The sequence below is a fragment of the Psittacula echo genome (genome assembly GCF_963264785.1).
Source record: "Psittacula echo genome assembly, chromosome: 14".
NCBI lineage: Eukaryota > Metazoa > Chordata > Aves > Psittaciformes > Psittacidae > Psittacula > Psittacula echo.
This window is the reverse complement of record NC_137750.1, coordinates 6,410,562-6,428,872: the sequence shown is the minus strand read 5'-3', so window position 1 is coordinate 6,428,872 and position 18,311 is coordinate 6,410,562. Positions and strand designations below refer to the sequence as shown.

At 48.1% G+C, this 18,311-nt stretch overlaps 1 protein-coding gene across 1 annotated transcript in view; it reads left to right on the top strand.

Annotated features, from left to right (window-relative positions):
* Positions 1 to 18,311, top strand: part of RNF213 (ring finger protein 213) — a gene marked incomplete at its 5' end in the record, with an annotated part of 50,013 nt that overhangs the window by 1,284 nt on the left and 30,418 nt on the right. The window contains 24 exon segments of the mRNA XM_080629638.1: positions 1,591 to 1,718; positions 2,000 to 2,680; positions 3,316 to 3,594; positions 4,134 to 4,814; positions 4,907 to 5,088; positions 5,795 to 5,953; positions 6,219 to 6,412; positions 6,643 to 6,923; positions 8,020 to 8,288; positions 9,341 to 9,529; positions 9,907 to 10,108; positions 10,788 to 10,834; positions 11,098 to 11,251; positions 11,757 to 11,909; positions 12,551 to 12,649; positions 13,226 to 13,348; positions 13,738 to 13,918; positions 14,532 to 14,705; positions 14,960 to 15,118; positions 15,399 to 15,976; positions 16,237 to 16,402; positions 17,030 to 17,247; positions 17,786 to 17,926; positions 18,117 to 18,278. Coding sequence (XP_080485764.1) covers positions 1,591 to 1,718; positions 2,000 to 2,680; positions 3,316 to 3,594; positions 4,134 to 4,814; positions 4,907 to 5,088; positions 5,795 to 5,953; positions 6,219 to 6,412; positions 6,643 to 6,923; positions 8,020 to 8,288; positions 9,341 to 9,529; positions 9,907 to 10,108; positions 10,788 to 10,834; positions 11,098 to 11,251; positions 11,757 to 11,909; positions 12,551 to 12,649; positions 13,226 to 13,348; positions 13,738 to 13,918; positions 14,532 to 14,705; positions 14,960 to 15,118; positions 15,399 to 15,976; positions 16,237 to 16,402; positions 17,030 to 17,247; positions 17,786 to 17,926; positions 18,117 to 18,278 — 5,600 coding nt within the window.

Here is an 18,311-nt window from a genome sequence, read left to right as displayed (position 1 = left end):
CCTGCGCTGCCAGAACAGGGGCCGTTTTTGTGGGATGATGTATTAAAAAGTCCATTGTGGTCTCTCTTGAACCCAAATTTCCCATCTTCAGCTTATTGTTAGGGTTAGAATTCACTGCGTTTCAGTTTGACAACACATAATTCTCTCTATGAACAGTAACAGAATCAAGTACACATTTAACACGGTTATGCTGCAAGAGATACTTCCTAATCCTTTGATTTGCTAAAAGAGAGAATGACCTGGGCCACCAGAGCTGCGTTTGGGTTGTTGATAGGAAGAGTTAGGGTCCTAAAAGAATGCCCTAAACCAGAGTCAGCTTCTCGACAAGATCAGTTCTTAGCAAATCCCTCTGCTAATCCAGAATGGCAAGGTAACAAACACGGTTCCTCCAGCTTTTAAATGCTATAGGAAAACATCCAGAACCTGTGCTGCCAGGCAGCATGTCAGCTGGAGGTAGCGTGAAGATGGATCAGCACCTCAGTACGGTGGTTTCTTACTTTAATTACTCTGCTGCTGCCTGCAGGGGCCTTGGAGAGGGAAGGAGGCTGTGCTAGGGAGGATGGTATCATTCCTAGCAGTAGCTGCTGAACAACAAAACAACTCCTGCTAATCCATGTCCTGGTTTTATCTGGGATAGAGTTAATTTCCTTCCCAGGGCTGTTTTGGATTCAGGATGAGAGCAGCGCTGATAACACATGGATTTTGTAGCTGTTCTGAGCAGAGTTTACCCTAAGCTAAGGACATTTCAACTTCTCACTGCCCTGCAATGAGGCAGCTGCTGGGGGGGGCACAGGGAGCTGGCAGGGACATGGCTGGGACAGCTGATCCCAGAGGGATGTTCCAGCTCATCTAGCCTCACACTGATCAGTAAAACTGGGGGAATGGGCTGGGTAGGGCCATGCAGGGGCTGGGAGCAACCTGCTCTTGTGGAAGGTGTCCCTACCTGTGACAGGGGCTTGGAACTGGATGAGCTTTAAGGTCCCTTCAAATCTAAACCATTCAAGGGTCCCACTGTGTGGTGGGCTGTGTGGTGTTCAGCTGCCTGCCAGAGTAATCCACAACCATTTGGTACACTGCTCAGCAGCAGACCCTGCTTGCTCACCACCACAGCTTTAACAATATACCTTGCCTCCACTACAGAAAGAAGAGTGGTGAAGCTCGCTCTAGTCCCTGATACAGGAGCAGAGGTGAAAGGAAAAGGTGCTGGTGGGACTTCTACTATGGAGCCAAGTGACGCTGAGGGAAGATTGCTGGCGCAGAACACAAGAGCTCTCATTAATACCTCAATGACCACAACTGAATGTGCCATGCGTGGGCCTCCTTCCTCTGCTGAAACACAGGAGGAGGAGGAGGATGAAGAGGGAGCATCACTGCTGGAGGGTGCAACAGCTCCGAGTGATAGCTCAAAGACTGCACCTGAGGCCATGGCTGGTGATACTTTGGAGAAGTCACAGAAGAAGGTGAGGCTCTTTGGTGCTGTGGAGCAGGGGTTGCTGGTCACTTGTTGCTCTCTTGGATCAAGCAGTGAGGCTGGGCTGCATCACCTGAACCCCGCTGGCCTACACTGGCTGCTGCTGCCTGTGTTCCCAGGCAAGCTGGAGATGTTTGTGCCTGGTTCAATGTGGAGGATGCAGGCAGTGGATGTGCAGAGCAGGGCAGCTGCCCTGAGCAGCACAGTCACCTGCGCTGTGCTGGGGAGGCAGGAGACAGTGGGCTTGGTAACTGGTCTGGTTAGTGAGCATCATGCTTGGTGCTGCTTTGTGTTCCTGCTGAGGAGGTCTTAGTAGTAGAAGTGGAGAATGCTCAAGAGTTACTTGCATTTCCAGCTGCTATAGAAGGCAGAGGCTGGTCTTGTCCGTTCTGTTCCTGGTTGTTCTTCATTACCCCAGTGTAGCAGGAAGATGTCACTTCCTCCTCTCCAGCCAGCACCACCAGAGAGTTTCTCTTTGGCCATGAATAGACAGACATTGTGGTGTTCCTTGTTTTCTGTTTGCTATAGAAAAAGAAGAGGAATAAATCGAAGAAGGGCCCATCCAGCTCTGAGAAGCAGGACTCTCTGCCTTCTCTAAGCACGGCACCAGCGGAAAGCCCAGGACTGCTGAATACCTGTGTGATTCCACAAGAAATCCAAAGCGCAGGCGGTGAAGTAGCCAAAGCGAGTGGTGCTGTTCGTGCTGGAGACAGTGGAAGCCCACGTGGAAGCGAGGGGGCCTCGTGTCACTTGGGAAGGGAAGCTGGAAGCCTGGAAGCAGTTGCAGAAGGCAGTCACCGGAGCGTGGATGTGATGAGCCCAGTGAAGCAGAGCAGCACGGACAGTGTGGCTGCCCCATCTCCAAGCCCTGCGACCCCAGAGGAGAAGGTGGAGGGTGGAAGCACCACAGGGCATGGAGAAGCAGTCAGGGGTGATGTGGGAGGGGGCAGTTGTGCCCCTGCTGCTGGTCAGCTTCCAGGCACGAGACCGGATTCCCAGCCCTCAGGTAACAGCAAGAACCTGACCTCAACAGGAGCGAGAGTGAGCGCTTCCTCTGGGCCATCTCCTGGAATGGGAGCTCCTAAAAGCAAGTCTGCAACTGCTTGTGCTGGACATCAGAGTCAAGACCCAAAGACTCCGCCTCGCAGCTCTCAGGCTGGGAAGGATAAAGCAGAGAGCAGGCAGAAAGTGAGCCCTCCTGCTCCCAGGGTAAGGGTGTGAGTGAATGCTCTGGGCAGTATTTGCTTGAGCTGCGCAAGGTTTCTCTTTATAACTCCGAGTTGTTTCTGCTGTCAGTAAAACTGACGGCCACAAGTCTGAGGTGTGGGGAGCAAGAGAACATGCCAAAGTGTTCCTTTTCGGAGCTTTGCTCTCCTCTGTCAGTTCTAGCTGAGCAATCCTGGAATTTTCTCAGTTGCCCCCAGGAGATGTGAAGTGGTCCCTTCTGCCGCCTCCTCCAGGTGTGCTCTCTGGGGAGCTCAGTCACTCTCTCTGATGAGGTCTTCATGCTTCGTGGGTGTCTGTGCTCACTCATGGATTGGCTGTTGAGCTGCACATTGCTGTTGGTCATCTTTCATTTCCTTTATGTCCCTTCCCTGGGGTCCTGTGCCTTAGTGACCAGACTACTTGCCAGTGTGGCTGCGTTGGATTCCTCTTGCGATCGGACACTGTTTCCCTCTCTTGTAGCCTTCCTCCATGAGGGATGAGTATTGCCAGGAGTGTGAAGCTAGCTGCAGCACTGAGATGTCTACTATCACCCCCATCTGAAGGAATGTTGGCTATTTGTGGTGGTGTACATCCATGGTTTCCTATTTAATTGAGTATTGTCTGTCTTCTTTTTGCAGAATGAGGAGACAAAGGAGAAAAAGAAGGCCCCAAGTGAGAAAATGCATGAAGTAATGGAGAAGGTGAGTGAGACCAAAGGAGCTGAGGCTGCTGCCATCAATACCTCAATGACCACAACTGAATGTGCCATGCATGGGCCTCCTTCCTCTGCTGAAACACAGGAGGAGGAGGATGAAGAGGGAGCATCACTGCTGGAGGGTGCAACAGCTCCGAGTGATAGCTCAAAGACTGCACCTGAGGCCATGGCTGGTGATACTTTGGAGAAGTCACAGAAGAAGGTGAGGCTCTTTGGTGCTGTGGAGCAGGGGTTGCTGGTCACTTGTTGCTCTCTTGGATCAAGCAGTGAGGCTGGGCTGCATCACCTGAACCCCGCTGGCCTACACTGGCTGCTGCTGCCTGTGTTCCCAGGCAAGCTGGAGATGTTTGTGCCTGGTTCAGTGTGGAGGATGCAGGCAGTGGATGTGCAGAGCAGGGCAGCTGCCCTGAGCAGCACAGTCACCTGCGCTGTGCTGGGGAGGCAGGAGACAGTGGGCTTGGTAACTGGTCTGGTTAGTGAGCATCATGCTTGGTGCTGCTTTGTGTTCCTGCTGAGGAGGTCTTAGTAGTAGAAGTGGAGAATGCTCAAGAGTTACTTGCATTTCCAGCTGCTATAGAAGGCAGAGGCTGGTCTTGTCCGTTCTGTTCCTGGTTGTTCTTCATTACCCCAGTGTAGCAGGAAGATGTCACTTCCTCCTCTCCAGCCAGCACCACCAGAGAGTTTCTCTTTGGCCATGAATAGACAGACATTGTGGTGTTCCTTGTTTTCTGTTTGCTATAGAAAAAGAAGAGGAATAAATCGAAGAAGGGCCCATCCAGCTCTGAGAAGCAGGACTCTCTGCCTTCTCTAAGCACGGCACCAGCGGAAAGCCCAGGACTGCTGAATACCTGTGTGATTCCACAAGAAATCCAAAGCGCAGGCGGTGAAGTAGCCAAAGCGAGTGGTGCTGTTCGTGCTGGAGACAGTGGAAGCCCACGTGGAAGCGAGGGGGCCTCGTGTCACTTGGGAAGGGAAGCTGGAAGCCTGGAAGCAGTTGCAGAAGGCAGTCACCGGAGCGTGGATGTGATGAGCCCAGTGAAGCAGAGCAGCACGGACAGTGTGGCTGCCCCATCTCCAAGCCCTGCGACCCCAGAGGAGAAGGTGGAGGGTGGAAGCACCACAGGGCATGGAGAAGCAGTCAGGGGTGATGTGGGAGGGGGCAGTTGTGCCCCTGCTGCTGGTCAGCTTCCAGGCACGAGACCGGATTCCCAGCCCTCAGGTAACAGCAAGAACCTGACCTCAACAGGAGCGAGAGTGAGCGCTTCCTCTGGGCCATCTCCTGGAATGGGAGCTCCTAAAAGCAAGTCTGCAACTGCTTGTGCTGGACATCAGAGTCAAGACCCAAAGACTCCGCCTCGCAGCTCTCAGGCTGGGAAGGATAAAGCAGAGAGCAGGCAGAAAGTGAGCCCTCCTGCTCCCAGGGTAAGGGTGTGAGTGAATGCTCTGGGCAGTATTTGCTTGAGCTGCGCAAGGTTTCTTTTTCTAAATGTGTGTTGTTTGTCTTCCTATCGCAGAGTGAAGAGGCAAAGGAGAAAAAGAAGACCACAAGTGAGAAAACGCATGCAGTGACCAAGACAGCAAGTCAGGCCAAAGGACCTGCGGTTCCCGGAAAGGGCAATGCTTCGGCTGTAGCTGAGAATCAGAAGGAGAAGCTGCGCCAAAGGAGCCAGCAGCCAGCAGATAAGATTAAAGAAAGGTGAGAACAGCCCTACTGTTCCCCAGTGTGCTTCACTTGGAGGGTTTGGTGAGAGGAGGAACAGAACTCTCCAGGCTGAGGCAGGGGACTGAAGTACTATGGTTAGGTCTGCATGTCTCTTGGATACGTGGAATTAGAATTGCCTTAAACCTGAGGTGAATTACTGCTCATGCAAAAGGGACCTGATGTTTCATCGGGAGCTGTGGTGTAGGTCGTACTGGGTCTTGTGATCCACTTGGTACTTGAAGCTTTTTGAGTATCTGATGACTAAAACCAAGATTGCCCTCTGATTTCTTACTCTCACAAGCAGCGTGTGCTTCACACCTGTAACTCTGTGGATTAATGGGGTGAGTAACTGTTTTCATGAGTAGAACCTGTTTTGCTTAATGTGTATGAGCTGAAAGAGGGAATAGGGTGTAGTCATTACAGGTAATTCTGCTGGGTCAGGTATTTCTGTTGGCTTACCAATGCAGGGACCCAGATGCACATGGCCAGAGCATTTCATGGGACTCATTTCTTCCTTTTTGCACTAGGCTTTATGCTAGGCCTGCCACAGCATCAGTTGGAGTGAATTGCTGACAAAGCTGCTGGGTCCTGCATCCGTTAAGCTGTGGCTCAAATCTTACTTATTATAATGATTTGTGCAATTTGAAAGAAAAGTAAATGTTAAAATTCTTTCTGTTTTCCTTCTAATTTGTTTTTTCAGTTCTGTGAGCAGAAGTGATGGTGTCATAGTGTATTTCCATGCAATATTATCCAGAGACTTCAAACTAAACCCTGACACCCATAAAGTATTCATCAGGGCTGAAGGCATTTCTCCTTATGCAGACTGGAGTGACAACATTTGTGAGCTGAACTGCACCAAGTAAGTACCCTCTTGAGTCACACAGAGGCGCAGGAGAGTTTTGGCTCTGGAGAACAGGATGCAATGTGGTACCTCATTTAATACAAAAGACAATAGCTATGTGTGCATAGGTGGGGTTTGCCACAAAGAGTTTTCATAGTGAACTATTTTAAAACTTGCATCATGGAAGAATAATGACCATTCCTATGAGAAATGGAGAGAAGCATGGAAAAGGAAGTTACATACGACAGCTGACATGTCCTTTGCTGTGTTTTGTGTTTCACAGGAATCTAGGAGTGCATGGATACCTCATTGAAGGCACTGTAACTCTTGCCAAAGAAAATCTGAATAAATCAATTCCTTACAAGTACTGGGTTGGCTGTGGAGAAGGGGAGTATGAGTTTATTTACAAGCACTCAGTAGGAAATCATCATGTGAATCGCCACTTACTGATAAGAAGCAACTTGCTCAACGATGGAGGTGAGCTGCCTTGCCTGCATCTGCAGCTCGGGGTGATCCATGGGGTGTTTTGTGGTGGGAAGGTCTCTAACCTATATGGGCTAGCATTATTATGAGAGCACTGGCTGAAGGTGGAGGCTTAATGGGTCAGTGGCGGTATCTCTGTGGACAGCTGAGAGTGAGGCATGTGCAAATGTGTGTGTGCTCCTCAAATGATTGCTTCCCTGTTTTCTTTGTGTTGCTTATTCCAGAATGGCATCAGTATGATGATATTGTGTGTGCAAAGCTGTCTGTAGTGAAAAACCTCTGGCATATGGTTTCTCGCAATGGATATAAGGATGTGGTGGAAGGAAAGAAAATAGCTGCAAATATTATGTTAGAAAGTATTTTCAGCATTCTTGGAACCTGGAGTTCCAGCAACCTGAGAAGCTTTATCTTCCAGCTGAGACAGTTTTATGTCGTTACACGTGAACCATGGGTATTTGATGGTGAGGAAATGCCATGGATGGAGCTAAACTTTGGCCCAGAGCAGGTAATCTTTTCTTTCAGCAGGTACCGGAAAACAGGCGTTTGGTTTCTAACCACAGGACTTCACTTTTGCTGTTGACTTTGCTGGGTTAGTTTTGCTTTTCCTGTCAGAAGGTTCAGGCGTGACAGAACGGGTGGGGATCTTTTTGGGGTGACTGCTGTGAACCTCAGTCACACCTTTGCAATTAGGTGAGGTTCTGAAGATCCCGTGTTGGTCAGCAGCAAAGCTGTGATGTGGTGACTTCTTGAGTGGGTTTTCTGTCTGGATATTGATTTCCTAAGCCTGGCCCTGCAGTTTTGCTGTCACTAACTTACCTGCACTTGTTGTTGTCTCCAGACCCGCCTTTTCTTGAGACAGGCTCCTCCTGGCCCAGTTCTAGGCAGCACAATTATGAACTATGGCAGAAATGCCATGTTGTTTTTTTAAGGACTTCAGACCTGTGTCAGGGCTGCTCATTCCTAGCTCTTAAGAGCCTCTCTCCTCCTGGTGACAAGGGAGAGGCCACAAGATGGCATAACTGCCTGGCTCAGCAGAGGCAACCAGTGTTCCGTGTCACTGCTGGTTTGTGGAAGGGTGATTTTGGTGTCACCAAGCACCACAGTACTACGGGCCCCCTGGGTGTGCTTTCAGAGTAGCTTTTGAGGGCTGTGGATAAGGACAGAAATCTTTCTCCCTTTACTGACTTCCAGTGAAGCCTGAGTCTGCTGGGAAGGTGCAGTCACGGGACAGTGACCTAAGGCAGCGTGGGGTGACCAACTGCTCAGCTCACTGGTTACCCTCCCAAGGTCTGCCCCAGTCCCTTGATGCTCCCCAGCTCTGCTGGGCATGGGAAGGTGCAGCAGTAGCTGAGTGGTGGGAGCTGGTAGCACAAAGAAGGGTACCAAGCCCTTTCACAGGTGCTGCAGTCCCATGCCTGATGTTCTGGTGGTGGTCAGTAGTACGCGTGCTTACGTGCTGGTACTGCCACGGTGCCAGAAGGGAGCACAGGGCTAGAGTGTCTGTGCTGTAGCTGGCAGAAGAAAATGGCTTCAGAAAAAAAGACTTGTTGGGGATCTAATGCTGTGGTTGGTTTGTAACTTCCCTTTTTGTTTTATCCTAGGTGAATGATCTGCTGCTAAAATATATGAGGACAATTGCTCTTCCTTTCCTTGCACCTGAAGATGCAAAAGCATCGCAGGTGGATGTAGTAATAAAAAGTAAAGTAGCTCTGGGGCTCACCATTCTCACAGTAGTCGAAATACTTGGGCTTCCAGCATTTAAAAGTGATCTGGCTAACCTGTGTAGCCTCCTGTGCTTGGATAATGCGCCACAACAAGCTATACAGGATGAGATTCACAGTATCGGGAAGGCTTTTCTGGGGATTGCTGGGTATGTATGTTACTGGAGCACTTAAAAGGTAACCAGCTGGGCTAGTTTTGCTGCAAGTGTAGCGCCCTGTGATAGAACAATGAGAAATTCAGTTCTCTAGTGGCAGGGAATCAGAAAAACCCCGCAGGTTTTTGAAGGTATCTTTGGAGGTCTCTGTTCCAGCCTCTTGCTTGAAGCAGGGCTAGTGTGCAGGGAAGGTCCCAGGCAAGCTCTGAAGAGCTCCAGGGGTGAAGATTGCACACACACCCCCCCCGCCCGGAGCCCTCTTACAGCCACAAACCTTTCTGGATGTGAGAACTATTTTCCTTTTGCCCAAATGGGATTTCCCTTATTTAACTCATCACTGTTGTCAGAGTAGTACATTGGGTTACAAGTGTTGTCTTTTCTTATATATAAAAATCTAAGTTATCCTTTCCTGTCAAGCCATTTCTAGCTTCTTACCTGTTTGCTATTCATACAAACTCCAGTGAGGAGGATCATCATGTATTTACTCCTTTAAATTTAAATGCAGTATTTGGGTGGTTCTTGTCTCCTCTGATGTGCACCATTACATGTGAACTTTGCTGATTTTTTCCTCAATGCTGCTTATTAGACTGTTATCCCACTGCTTATCTGGCACTCAGATGTGTAGTTCTTCACTTGCACTGCTGCAGGTATGATATTTCCTTTTGGAGGCTTTGTGGTGCTTCAGCCCAACCAAGGAAGCTGAGAATTGTCCTTTGGATGCTGGGCTCTGCACATAAGTGTCACCCAGTCCCCGAGTGAGCTGGGAGTTCATGTAGGAACTGTAGATACAGTATTGGCACTTATTAGTGCTGTGTTAGTGGAGTTTGTGCAAAGAGATTCAGGTAGGATTACAGCTTTGACCCTTATACTTTTACCGTGTGTACTCTTCAATGAAGAGAAGATTGAACTAAAATAATTACTAGAAGTTACTGAAGGTACATAGCGAGATTGAGATGTGGCCTTCCCCTCCCACCCCGTGGCATGCCTGTATCCTGTCAAAAGCTGTTCTTTCACTGCCTGTGTTTGCTTTGGTATTTTTCTTTTAGTTTGAAGTTACAGCTGACAAACTTGTGCCAGAGGTGCATCGAGGAGCAAGTAGACCAGTGGCTGTGGATTCTTCCTCTTCTGCATTTCTTTGGTGCCCCTTTGCAGCATGACGACTTGCTGATGGAAGAAGATGCCTGGGCAGGGCTGGAAGGGATTCCATTTGCTGAAACAAGGAAGAGGCAAGATCCGTGAGTCTTCCAGGATTATTACTTACACTCATTGTCCTGCTAGCTGCAGTTAATCTCTCTTTTTTTTCTTTCTTGTTTTTATAAAATAAGAAACGTGGCATGGTGGTGGTGGCTATTTGGGGTACGTGAACACAGGCATTAGTTGCTTAGAGATGATGGTGTATAGCAAAGCTGTGCAGTATATAACCTTTCAAACACAAAGGCTTCTGCTTGCTAGTTTGGCACTGCTTCTGTGATCATGGGTCTTGGGGTCTTCTACTGATCTTCAGCTGTAAATTGAAAAAGCACAGGAGGGAGAATGAGTCCTCTGGGGCTGAATGAGCTCTTAGGCTTTTGCACCTTGAAAATGTGAAGATTCTGATTTGTCTTTCCTTAAGGAGGACCCTACTACAGCTAATGAAAGCAAAGAGCTACTTGCTGAGATTAGATAAGACTCTGGTCAAATCCTGGATCTGTGTGCTGCCCCTGGAGAGCCTGGCTGAATTTATAGGAGACTTCTCCAGTGATTTGTTACTCATTCTTCAAGGTGTTTCTTACAGAGTAGAGAACACTGACCATTTGTGGACCACTTCTCAGGTTTGTCTTTCAGTAGCTTTCCCCAGCTAAGGGATAAAGGCTGAAACTGGGCTGTACCATGCCTTTTAGTAGAACTGGCTGTCACTGAAGGGAATGTGTTTAGTGGCAGGTCAGAGCACAAAGAGCTTAAACTTGGCTAAAAGCAAAAATAGCTGCTCTGAATTATTATTAGGAGAAACCTAAGAGGAGATGAGAGACTGTCTCAGTAGCAAAGAGTGTTGGCGTTGGTGAGAGAAAGATCTGCTTCTCTGGATTTGCTCTTAGTCACTCATGGCAAATATCTTAATCCTGAGCTGCTCAGATGGCTGCTCGAAACTGCCTTTGCACAGCCTCTGGGGGATGGGCACAGTGCTGCTGGTTTGGGAGACTTCCCTGCCTGTGGCAAAACCACTTGTGTCTGTGTGAGGACAGAACTCTACACTGCAAGTAGTGATCAATTTAAACCCCTAGACTGGAAGAAGTGCAGGTGTTGTTTGTACAAATAATAACCACCTCTATGTTGACCCTGGCAGCCAGCGGATAATTTCAGCAATTTCATAATGTACTTCTAAAAGCATTGGAGAAGGCACAGGAAAATAGGAAATTCCCTCTTTCACAGCATCCCCATAACTAATGAGAAACTGCTCTCTAAAGTTCCTCCCACATCTGAACATTCCTATCTCTCTATTCTTAGGTTGTAGAGAACCTTCTAAAGACACTGCTGCATACCTTGGATGAGAAACAGGCCAGGTAACTGAAGGGCACGCCTGTGAGAGCGGCATCCTTTTCACTTACACTGTGCCTGGGGGGTGGTGGTACGCTTGTAGTGGGAATGTGTGCATTGAGTTCCGTGTGAGTAGAAGATTCCTGAGTTTCTACCTCTGTCAGAGAGCAGCATGTTTTAAATCCACCTGGGGAGGGTGTTAGTTGCCTCACTGTATTGAACTTGGAGGTGGCTTTTACTTTTCCTCTGAGCAGAAAAGGAATTCTCCCTCTTCATTCCTGTCCTTCAGGGCTCTGGAAGCTCACTCCTGGCAGTCCTGCCTGACCTGTTGCCTCAAGCTGCACAAGAAGATCTGCAAGTACATGAAGCAGGGGAAGTTGTTCATCGTTCCTGTCACTTCTGCCATGGTACTTTCAAAGGTTGCCGGACTTCAGCCCACAGCAGTGAGTACCAAGGAACCATTCAGGGCTTGATCGGAGCAAGATAGGTTGAAGTATTACAGCAGTGGTACAAGGGGCTGGGTTTAGATCACAGTCATTCTCAATTTGGAAACCTTGATACTGTCAATGAACCAAGATTGTGGTATTTTCAAATAGATGTGAAATCACTTAATGATTTTGATTCTTGCTGAAATCAGGTGCCATGCCTCAGCTGCCTCTCAGGGGGTTTGTTTTGTCTGGGCTTTTTTTACCCTTAGACATATGTTGTCTTTACTCCCTGGAATAAGTAATCTTAAGCACAAGCTATTTGTAAGCGTTGTGTTTTTCCAGCCTCCCTCTATCTTTTACTCAAGTAGATGTGGGTCTCTGCTAGGCATGTTTGTGCTTTGGATGCAATTAGGCCTTCTCCTTTAGAAATACTTAAATCACTTGTATGTTGCTGTCCTGCTTGAACTGTTCTTATAGTAATTTATTTATTTAATCACTCCTTCCTTTGTATGTGTGGCAGGTTCCAAGAGATGCTGTGCAGGAAGCTCCAATGGTGGAAGTATTCACTGAAGCTCTGAGAGAGACTCGAACCTGGTTCAGAAATGCTTTAAAAGAGAAGTTAGTGAAAGAACACTCGGAGTATGTGATGTTCTCTTTTTATTGGGAACTTCAGGTTTGTCATCTTATTATAATATGGTGTTTTCCTATAGCTTAACCGTATAGTCTTGAGTCTAATGGCTCTTTGGTGGGAACTATGGCTGCTGTGGCTGGGTAAGGAATGAGATGGGGACAGGCAGTAAGGACTACAAGCTGAGAAGCTGCATTGTTTTAAACACTCTTGGGTTGAAAAGCAAAGGGCTTTAACCGGAGTTGCTGAGCAACCTTTATTTCTCCTTTTAATCTGTTGTTCCAAGAGGCATTCTGGGATGAGGAGCTGCCCCTTATTGGTGTTTAGCTGGAGTTCTTGTCCTGCTCATGCTGTACTTCCTGCTGGCTTTCAGCAGGCAAAGTACAGAGCACATCCTTATGGCCTGACTTGCTCTGCTCCCAGCCCTTCCTGGGACAGTTCCCAGCATCAGGGTGGAAATGGTTCACCCAAGTGTCTCCTTTAGCAGCTGGGGCATTATGACCCTGGGCTTTAAAGTTGCCTTTTGCAGCTTTGGGAGTGCTCCTTTTCTTCTGGATAGAAACATCTGAAATGATGGCAGACTGAGGAGCATGGGGCCTCTCCTCAGCACTGTTCTTCTCATTTCCTTATTTGAATGTTAAATCTAAGCACTTAGTGGTTTGGGTTTGTTTGCTTCTCACCTGCAGGCCTGGGATGCATTTGTGAAGATCAGCTTTCCAGATGAGCAGTTCACTGTGAAGTGGAAGACAACTTTACTTGGGGATCTCCAGAGAAGAATTCAGGAGGTAGGGGGGATTACAGGCAGGCACTGCATGCTGGGGGGCCATGTCCAGAGCAGATAGACAGTCTTCTGCTGTGCACAGAGAATAGCTTCTAGAGCCTGAATGGGCACGTGAAAAAACTGGAGCTTCGGTCATGAAAGTTGCCATTGCTGTTGTAAACTGTGTTCTGGGGGCTTAAAAATTGGATGTGAAAATGTCCAGCTACCACCCTGCAGTTTTAAGAAACAGTGAGTGTAAAACAAGCACCCAAGGACTTACAGAGCAAAGTTGGTGCCTGTCTCTCTTCATTCATTCTACAGAAATGACAATTCCTGTCCAGGCTCCCAAATGCACACCCACATGTGTAGGCCATTTCTAAATTGAGCTTGTCTATCTCCTCATCTCCTTTCTACATCAGTTGCAAAATACTTGAAGCCATTGATTTTCATGATATAATCAGGAAACAAGTATTTCCTGGTGGAAGCTTGGCTTGGAGAGGTGCTTATTAGTTCCTTTTGTTGTCTTTATAGCAGCACTCTTTCATGCTTTCAGAAGGAACACTTTGGAAACTTTAAGCTGAAATCTCCCTTTTGCCTGTAGGAGCCTCCCGTTAACCAAATCTTGGTCTACTGCTGTCAGTACTACCGGTTTCCACAGCTTGACTCTTCTATTGACCAGTGCTTCTGTGACTGTGCCACAGAGGCTGTAACTGCAGCTTGCCAGGTAGTGTATTTTCCGTCACGGTAGGAAAAGTGTAATTTCCTGTTGCATGGAGATCCTGTTGCACAGTATAGTGACGTGGGGGGGGGTGGAAGGAGAGGTGTACATTGCTGTCGTGGCTTGAGGTGCTGTGGATTGTTTAAATTTGTTAGACCAACAAAAAAAGGATTGATAAGAAATCAGGAAGTAAGGATCCACTTATAAAGGGTCCATGAAAAGTACTTGTAATGCTCTCGCCATCCTGGCTTCTGGTGTCAGTCACAAGCTGAGGCTTTTCTGCAATGTGCTGGAGGTGTGACTTCTTGGCATCAATGTCTGACCTTGAGACAGATGGACCCAGTGTAAGCCAGACCACTGATGCATTCCCCCGCTGCCTTGTATTCCTTGTGCAGACTCAGAGCAATCTCCTTGAGAAGATCTCGTCCTACAACTTGGACAGATTCAGCCAGCTTGTATCAATGATCATTGTAAAGTCGTGGCCAGTGAGGACTGGACAGTCTAAGGATGATTTTGATGAGATTTTGCACCATGTGCTTACGTGGCCTGACATCAAACGTGTCTTCAGCTTTAGTGGTATGTGCTAGTTACATTTAGGGAGCCTTATGAAAAGCTGTTCTCTGCCTCACCATTCCCACTTCACAGAGCAGCAAATACATGAAAATTATCCTGTTCTTGTTTTATTCCTCTTCTCAAAGTTCAAGGAATTCAGCCTGGTTTTGGAGAGAAAAGGCTAAGAGGAAGGTGGTATTCCTCTTGTGCTAATCCGCTGCAGCCACTTCAGGATTTGTACTGGACCACTGAGCCGGTAGCTCAGGTGGATTTGTAGAACGTAACTTCTTCCTCTGAGGTTCTAATAAGTTATTGCTACACAAAAATGCTGAAGTGTTGGTTGTGTGACTGGATCAAAATGGCCTCGTACTTCCTTCACGGGTTTTGGGTATGGGCTTTGCATGAGAAGGTTCCGGAATTGCTCTCCTGAGGTCCTGGCTGTTTCTGCTCGGGAAGACATGAGGGGTTGGAGGGTGGTGTGATGAATTCACAGGCTTTTGGGTAGGGATTTGAATGGGAAGTGGAAGGACTCTAGGATTCTATGACTCTGTATCATGGCCCTGGATAGTTGTTGGTTCCACCTGGTGTTTGTGGAGCAGGGCTGATCTGGGTTTTGCATGCTTTCTTTCTGGAACAGGAACAAACACAAAGCTTCTAGAAAAACTTACAGATGAGGCAAAGAATGTGATGGTCACTGCAGACTCTGTGTTTCTGAATGTCACCAATGACCTCCAGAGTGGGCGTATCCTTGTGAAACATCTGGAAGAGATTTTCCAGTATGAGGAACAGTTCATCTCCATCTATGAGATAAGTAAGAGTACTATTCATAGTGGCAGTCTTGGCTTAGGGCATCATTGTAGTGATTGATGGCCTACTCGGTGATCAGTAATGCTAACTAGGAGCTTCAGCAGTTGGTAATGCTGCCCTTTGTATGGAGCTCCCAGCTCCAGTTGTGGGTGTTTGCATTTCACTGTGTGTGTAACTCTGCAAATCCAAACCTGAGTAATGGGTGCAGGGAGTGGGAAGCCTCTGTCTTGTAACTACAGATGAGTGTTTGTCTTTCAGAGAACCAGCAACCGTTACCTGAAGGTAAAGAACGACTTCGGAGAGGACTGAAAGAGTTCCTGCAGAGGAGGCAAGAAGAAGTTGCACTTGTCAGAAGAGAGAAAAAAGCAATAGGAACCTTTCTGAGCATGTGTAGGAAAGTGCAGGCGTCTGTGAAAGGTAGTGTTTGGGGAGCAATTTGGAAGTGGCAGCTTGGGAAAACATGGGTTTCTTTGACAACGACTGGGCTTTGTGAGCAGGTTTTATTCTAAACCACAGCAGGGATGAGGAGGGGTGGGGAAAATGTAAGGCTGGAGTGTTTGAGGGATCGAGCAAGTGCTTGTGCATCAGATGATATTTGTAGGGTCCACATGCCCAATAGCATCTCAGCAGATTAGATGAAGTAAGCTGGACGCAGGCTGGACACCTGATCCATCTCTGACCTGTCTCTCTTTTAAAGTGAATGTAGGTGAAGTGGAATTTCAACATTTGGAAGATCTTCGCTTAAAAAGACTAGATACAGTTGTGAATGTGGGAGAGACACCCCTACAGACCTACTACAGCTTGAGCCCAGAGCTGAAAGATTTTGCCCAGAAGATGCACACTTTTAGGGGCAGCCTCATCTTCCAGCAGTTCTGGGAGGAAGCAGCCCAGGAGGCAAGAAGGGAGTGTGAAAGTTTGGAAGAGGAGGAGCATGTATTGGACCTTGATGATGTTTTCAGTTCTCTGATCAGCCCTTGTTTCGAGAGCTATCAAAGGCTGTGCGATGATCTCAGAGCTGGAAGTCTCACACTTTCTGCAGTTGATAAAATCTTTCAGAAATTCAGGAATGATCCTGAAGGTATCGAAACTGAACTGAACATCATGTGTGAGCTTAGCCCTGGAGAAGACAGAGGCTGGGTCAGTCAGCGATTTGAGCAGATCCAGCAATACTGTGAGATGCATTTAGCTTTTGATGCTGCAAAGATCATTGCCAGTGTCAAAGAGAGTTTAAACCTTTCTGGTGACTTCAGTGTCCTGGAGAACTTGCTGCACATAGTAAGTATCCACTTCGGCTCTGTATTGTCAGGGTGTTGGCTAAAAGCCTGGGCAAATCTGATTGTTCCTACAAGTCTGTCCCAGTCTTTCAACAGCCATTCCCTGTCACAAAATGCCTATTTAAGATAAAAATGAAGTATTCAAACAAAATGCCTTTGTGTATGCCTTAGTTCGGGGCATGGCCTTCCTTTCGTGGCTGGAGAACACATTGTATTCCCTGTATCTGGAGTGAAGGTTTGTTTTTACTACCTGCTTTCTAGACAGAAAAACTTGAATCGTACAAGACACAAAAGCTGGATTCCATCAGCCCTGAGCTTATGCATGCCAAGGAACTGCTGCAGGGGATCACTGTGAGCCGTCGTGGGTGTCTGGGGGAGCTGGCCCAGCAAAAGGAGTTCATCTGCTGGGTCAGAGAAGCACTGAAAGGTGTGTACTGCCACCCAGGAATTGGGCAGATAGTACCAGCGAGGATGCCAGTTTGTGTGCAGGCAGAAGGAATGCCATATCCCTGACCCATCTGCCTTATGCCTTCACAGCTTCTGGAATTGATAGTTACAAGCATCTCTTACAGGCTTTGATGTGGAATGTGCTACGAAGCAGTCCCTTTAAACATGCCCATGCCACTGTAGTCTCGTGCAGCACTCGGTAGCTACCCTGGCCAATAGCTGGCTTGGTCTGAAGGGTTGTAATAGCTGTAATAGTTCAGATGAGTTATTTGAGAGAACAGAGGCCACCCATTTAACAGGATGGCAGGGGTCTGGTTAGGTGGGTGTCACCAGCTCAGTTGTCTTAAATGCAGAGGCACCCTGGGCACTGCTTCCATCCTGGTTGTGAACCTGTGGCTTATGGCAATGCAGAGAGAAGCCAGGGCCAAGGATGTCACTATTGCATATGAATCACCTTGTGAAGCTGCTGGCAGGGTGGGCGGGGGGAGGCTGCACAGGAGATGCTGGTCACAGGCATTCTTCCTGCATGTTCTGTACAAGGTGGTGATGTGGAATTGCATTGAAGCTGCCTCATTTGCTGTTCATTCATGTGTTTTTCTCACTTAAGGTATAAATGAGCTGAAGGTGTTTGTGGACTTGGCGTCCATCTCTGCTGGGGAGAATGACATGGACGTGGACCGTGTGGCATGTTTCCATGACACTGTGCATGGCTACTCTTCACTGCTCTATGAGCTTAGGCAAGAGTCAGGGTTTGATGACTTCATGCAGTGCCTGAAGAAGCTGTGGCGAGCCCTGGACAGTGATAAGAATCTTCCCAAGAAACTGGTGAGTTCTGCTGGAGCAGGTGCTGTGCATCCTCTTCTGTTTCTGCCTGCCAAGAATGGCTGGAAGCTTGACTGCACAGGGCAAATCACACTTGTGTGGGGAATCACAGCAGCTCTTGTTATTGGAAGAAAAACATCTTCTGTTTCTGTGGCACAAAAACTCCCTGCAGTGACTGTAGCCGGTATAGCATGGATCGCTCCAGAGCACTGCTGAGGCTTTCATGCGTGACATGATGTAGCTTTGCTCTTTCTAGAGTTTGAGTGATGGCGCAGAACTGTGTCCCACTCTTTGCAGCAGGGTGTGTTCTGTAGCAAGAGGAATTGAAGCACTGTGGGCTTGGTTTCGTTCAGTCTGCCATGGTGTTGGTAAAGAACAGCCATGCAGAAAGCTGACCTGTGGCCTGTAGTCATTTCTTTCTTCCTTCCCCATCCTGTAACTCTTACTCCAGCCCAAGCTGTTTGTCCTGAACACAGATATAATCCTGGAAAGAATTGTCAAGACGGCATTTAGAACAGTGCCATGTCTTCTCTTCCCACAGCGTGCTTCAGCTCAATGCTTGGAGTGGTTGAAAACAGTGAAAGAGAGCCATGGGTCTGTGGAGCTGTCGTCATTGTCACTGGCAGCTGCCATCAACAGCAGAGGAATATATGTTCTCAGAGCACCAGCTGATGGCCAAAAGGTAAGGCCCGTCCCTCCTGCAGGCAGCACTGCTGGCGTGATAGGAGATGTGCTGTAGCTGTTCTCCCATTCTGCACAGCCCTTCTTGGGAGCTGCTGCCTCAGAAGCACTCCCCTTGCTGGGCACAGCGCAACCTCAGAGGTAGGCCCTCAGTGCACAGTGCACAAGCACTAATGGCTTGTTCTTTGCAGGTCTCTTTGGACAGTGTCCTGCGCTTCACCCTCCCAGGGAGCTCTGGGGATAATGAGACATCATGGAAATACTCCCTGGCAGAGCTCCGTGAGCTGCAAAACAAACTGATGCTCATGTCAGCAAAGGGAGAGCAAGGCTTGGAGGTGGAGAAGTTCTCTGAGGTCAGATTTCAAACCCAGTGGGCTGCTGATGTT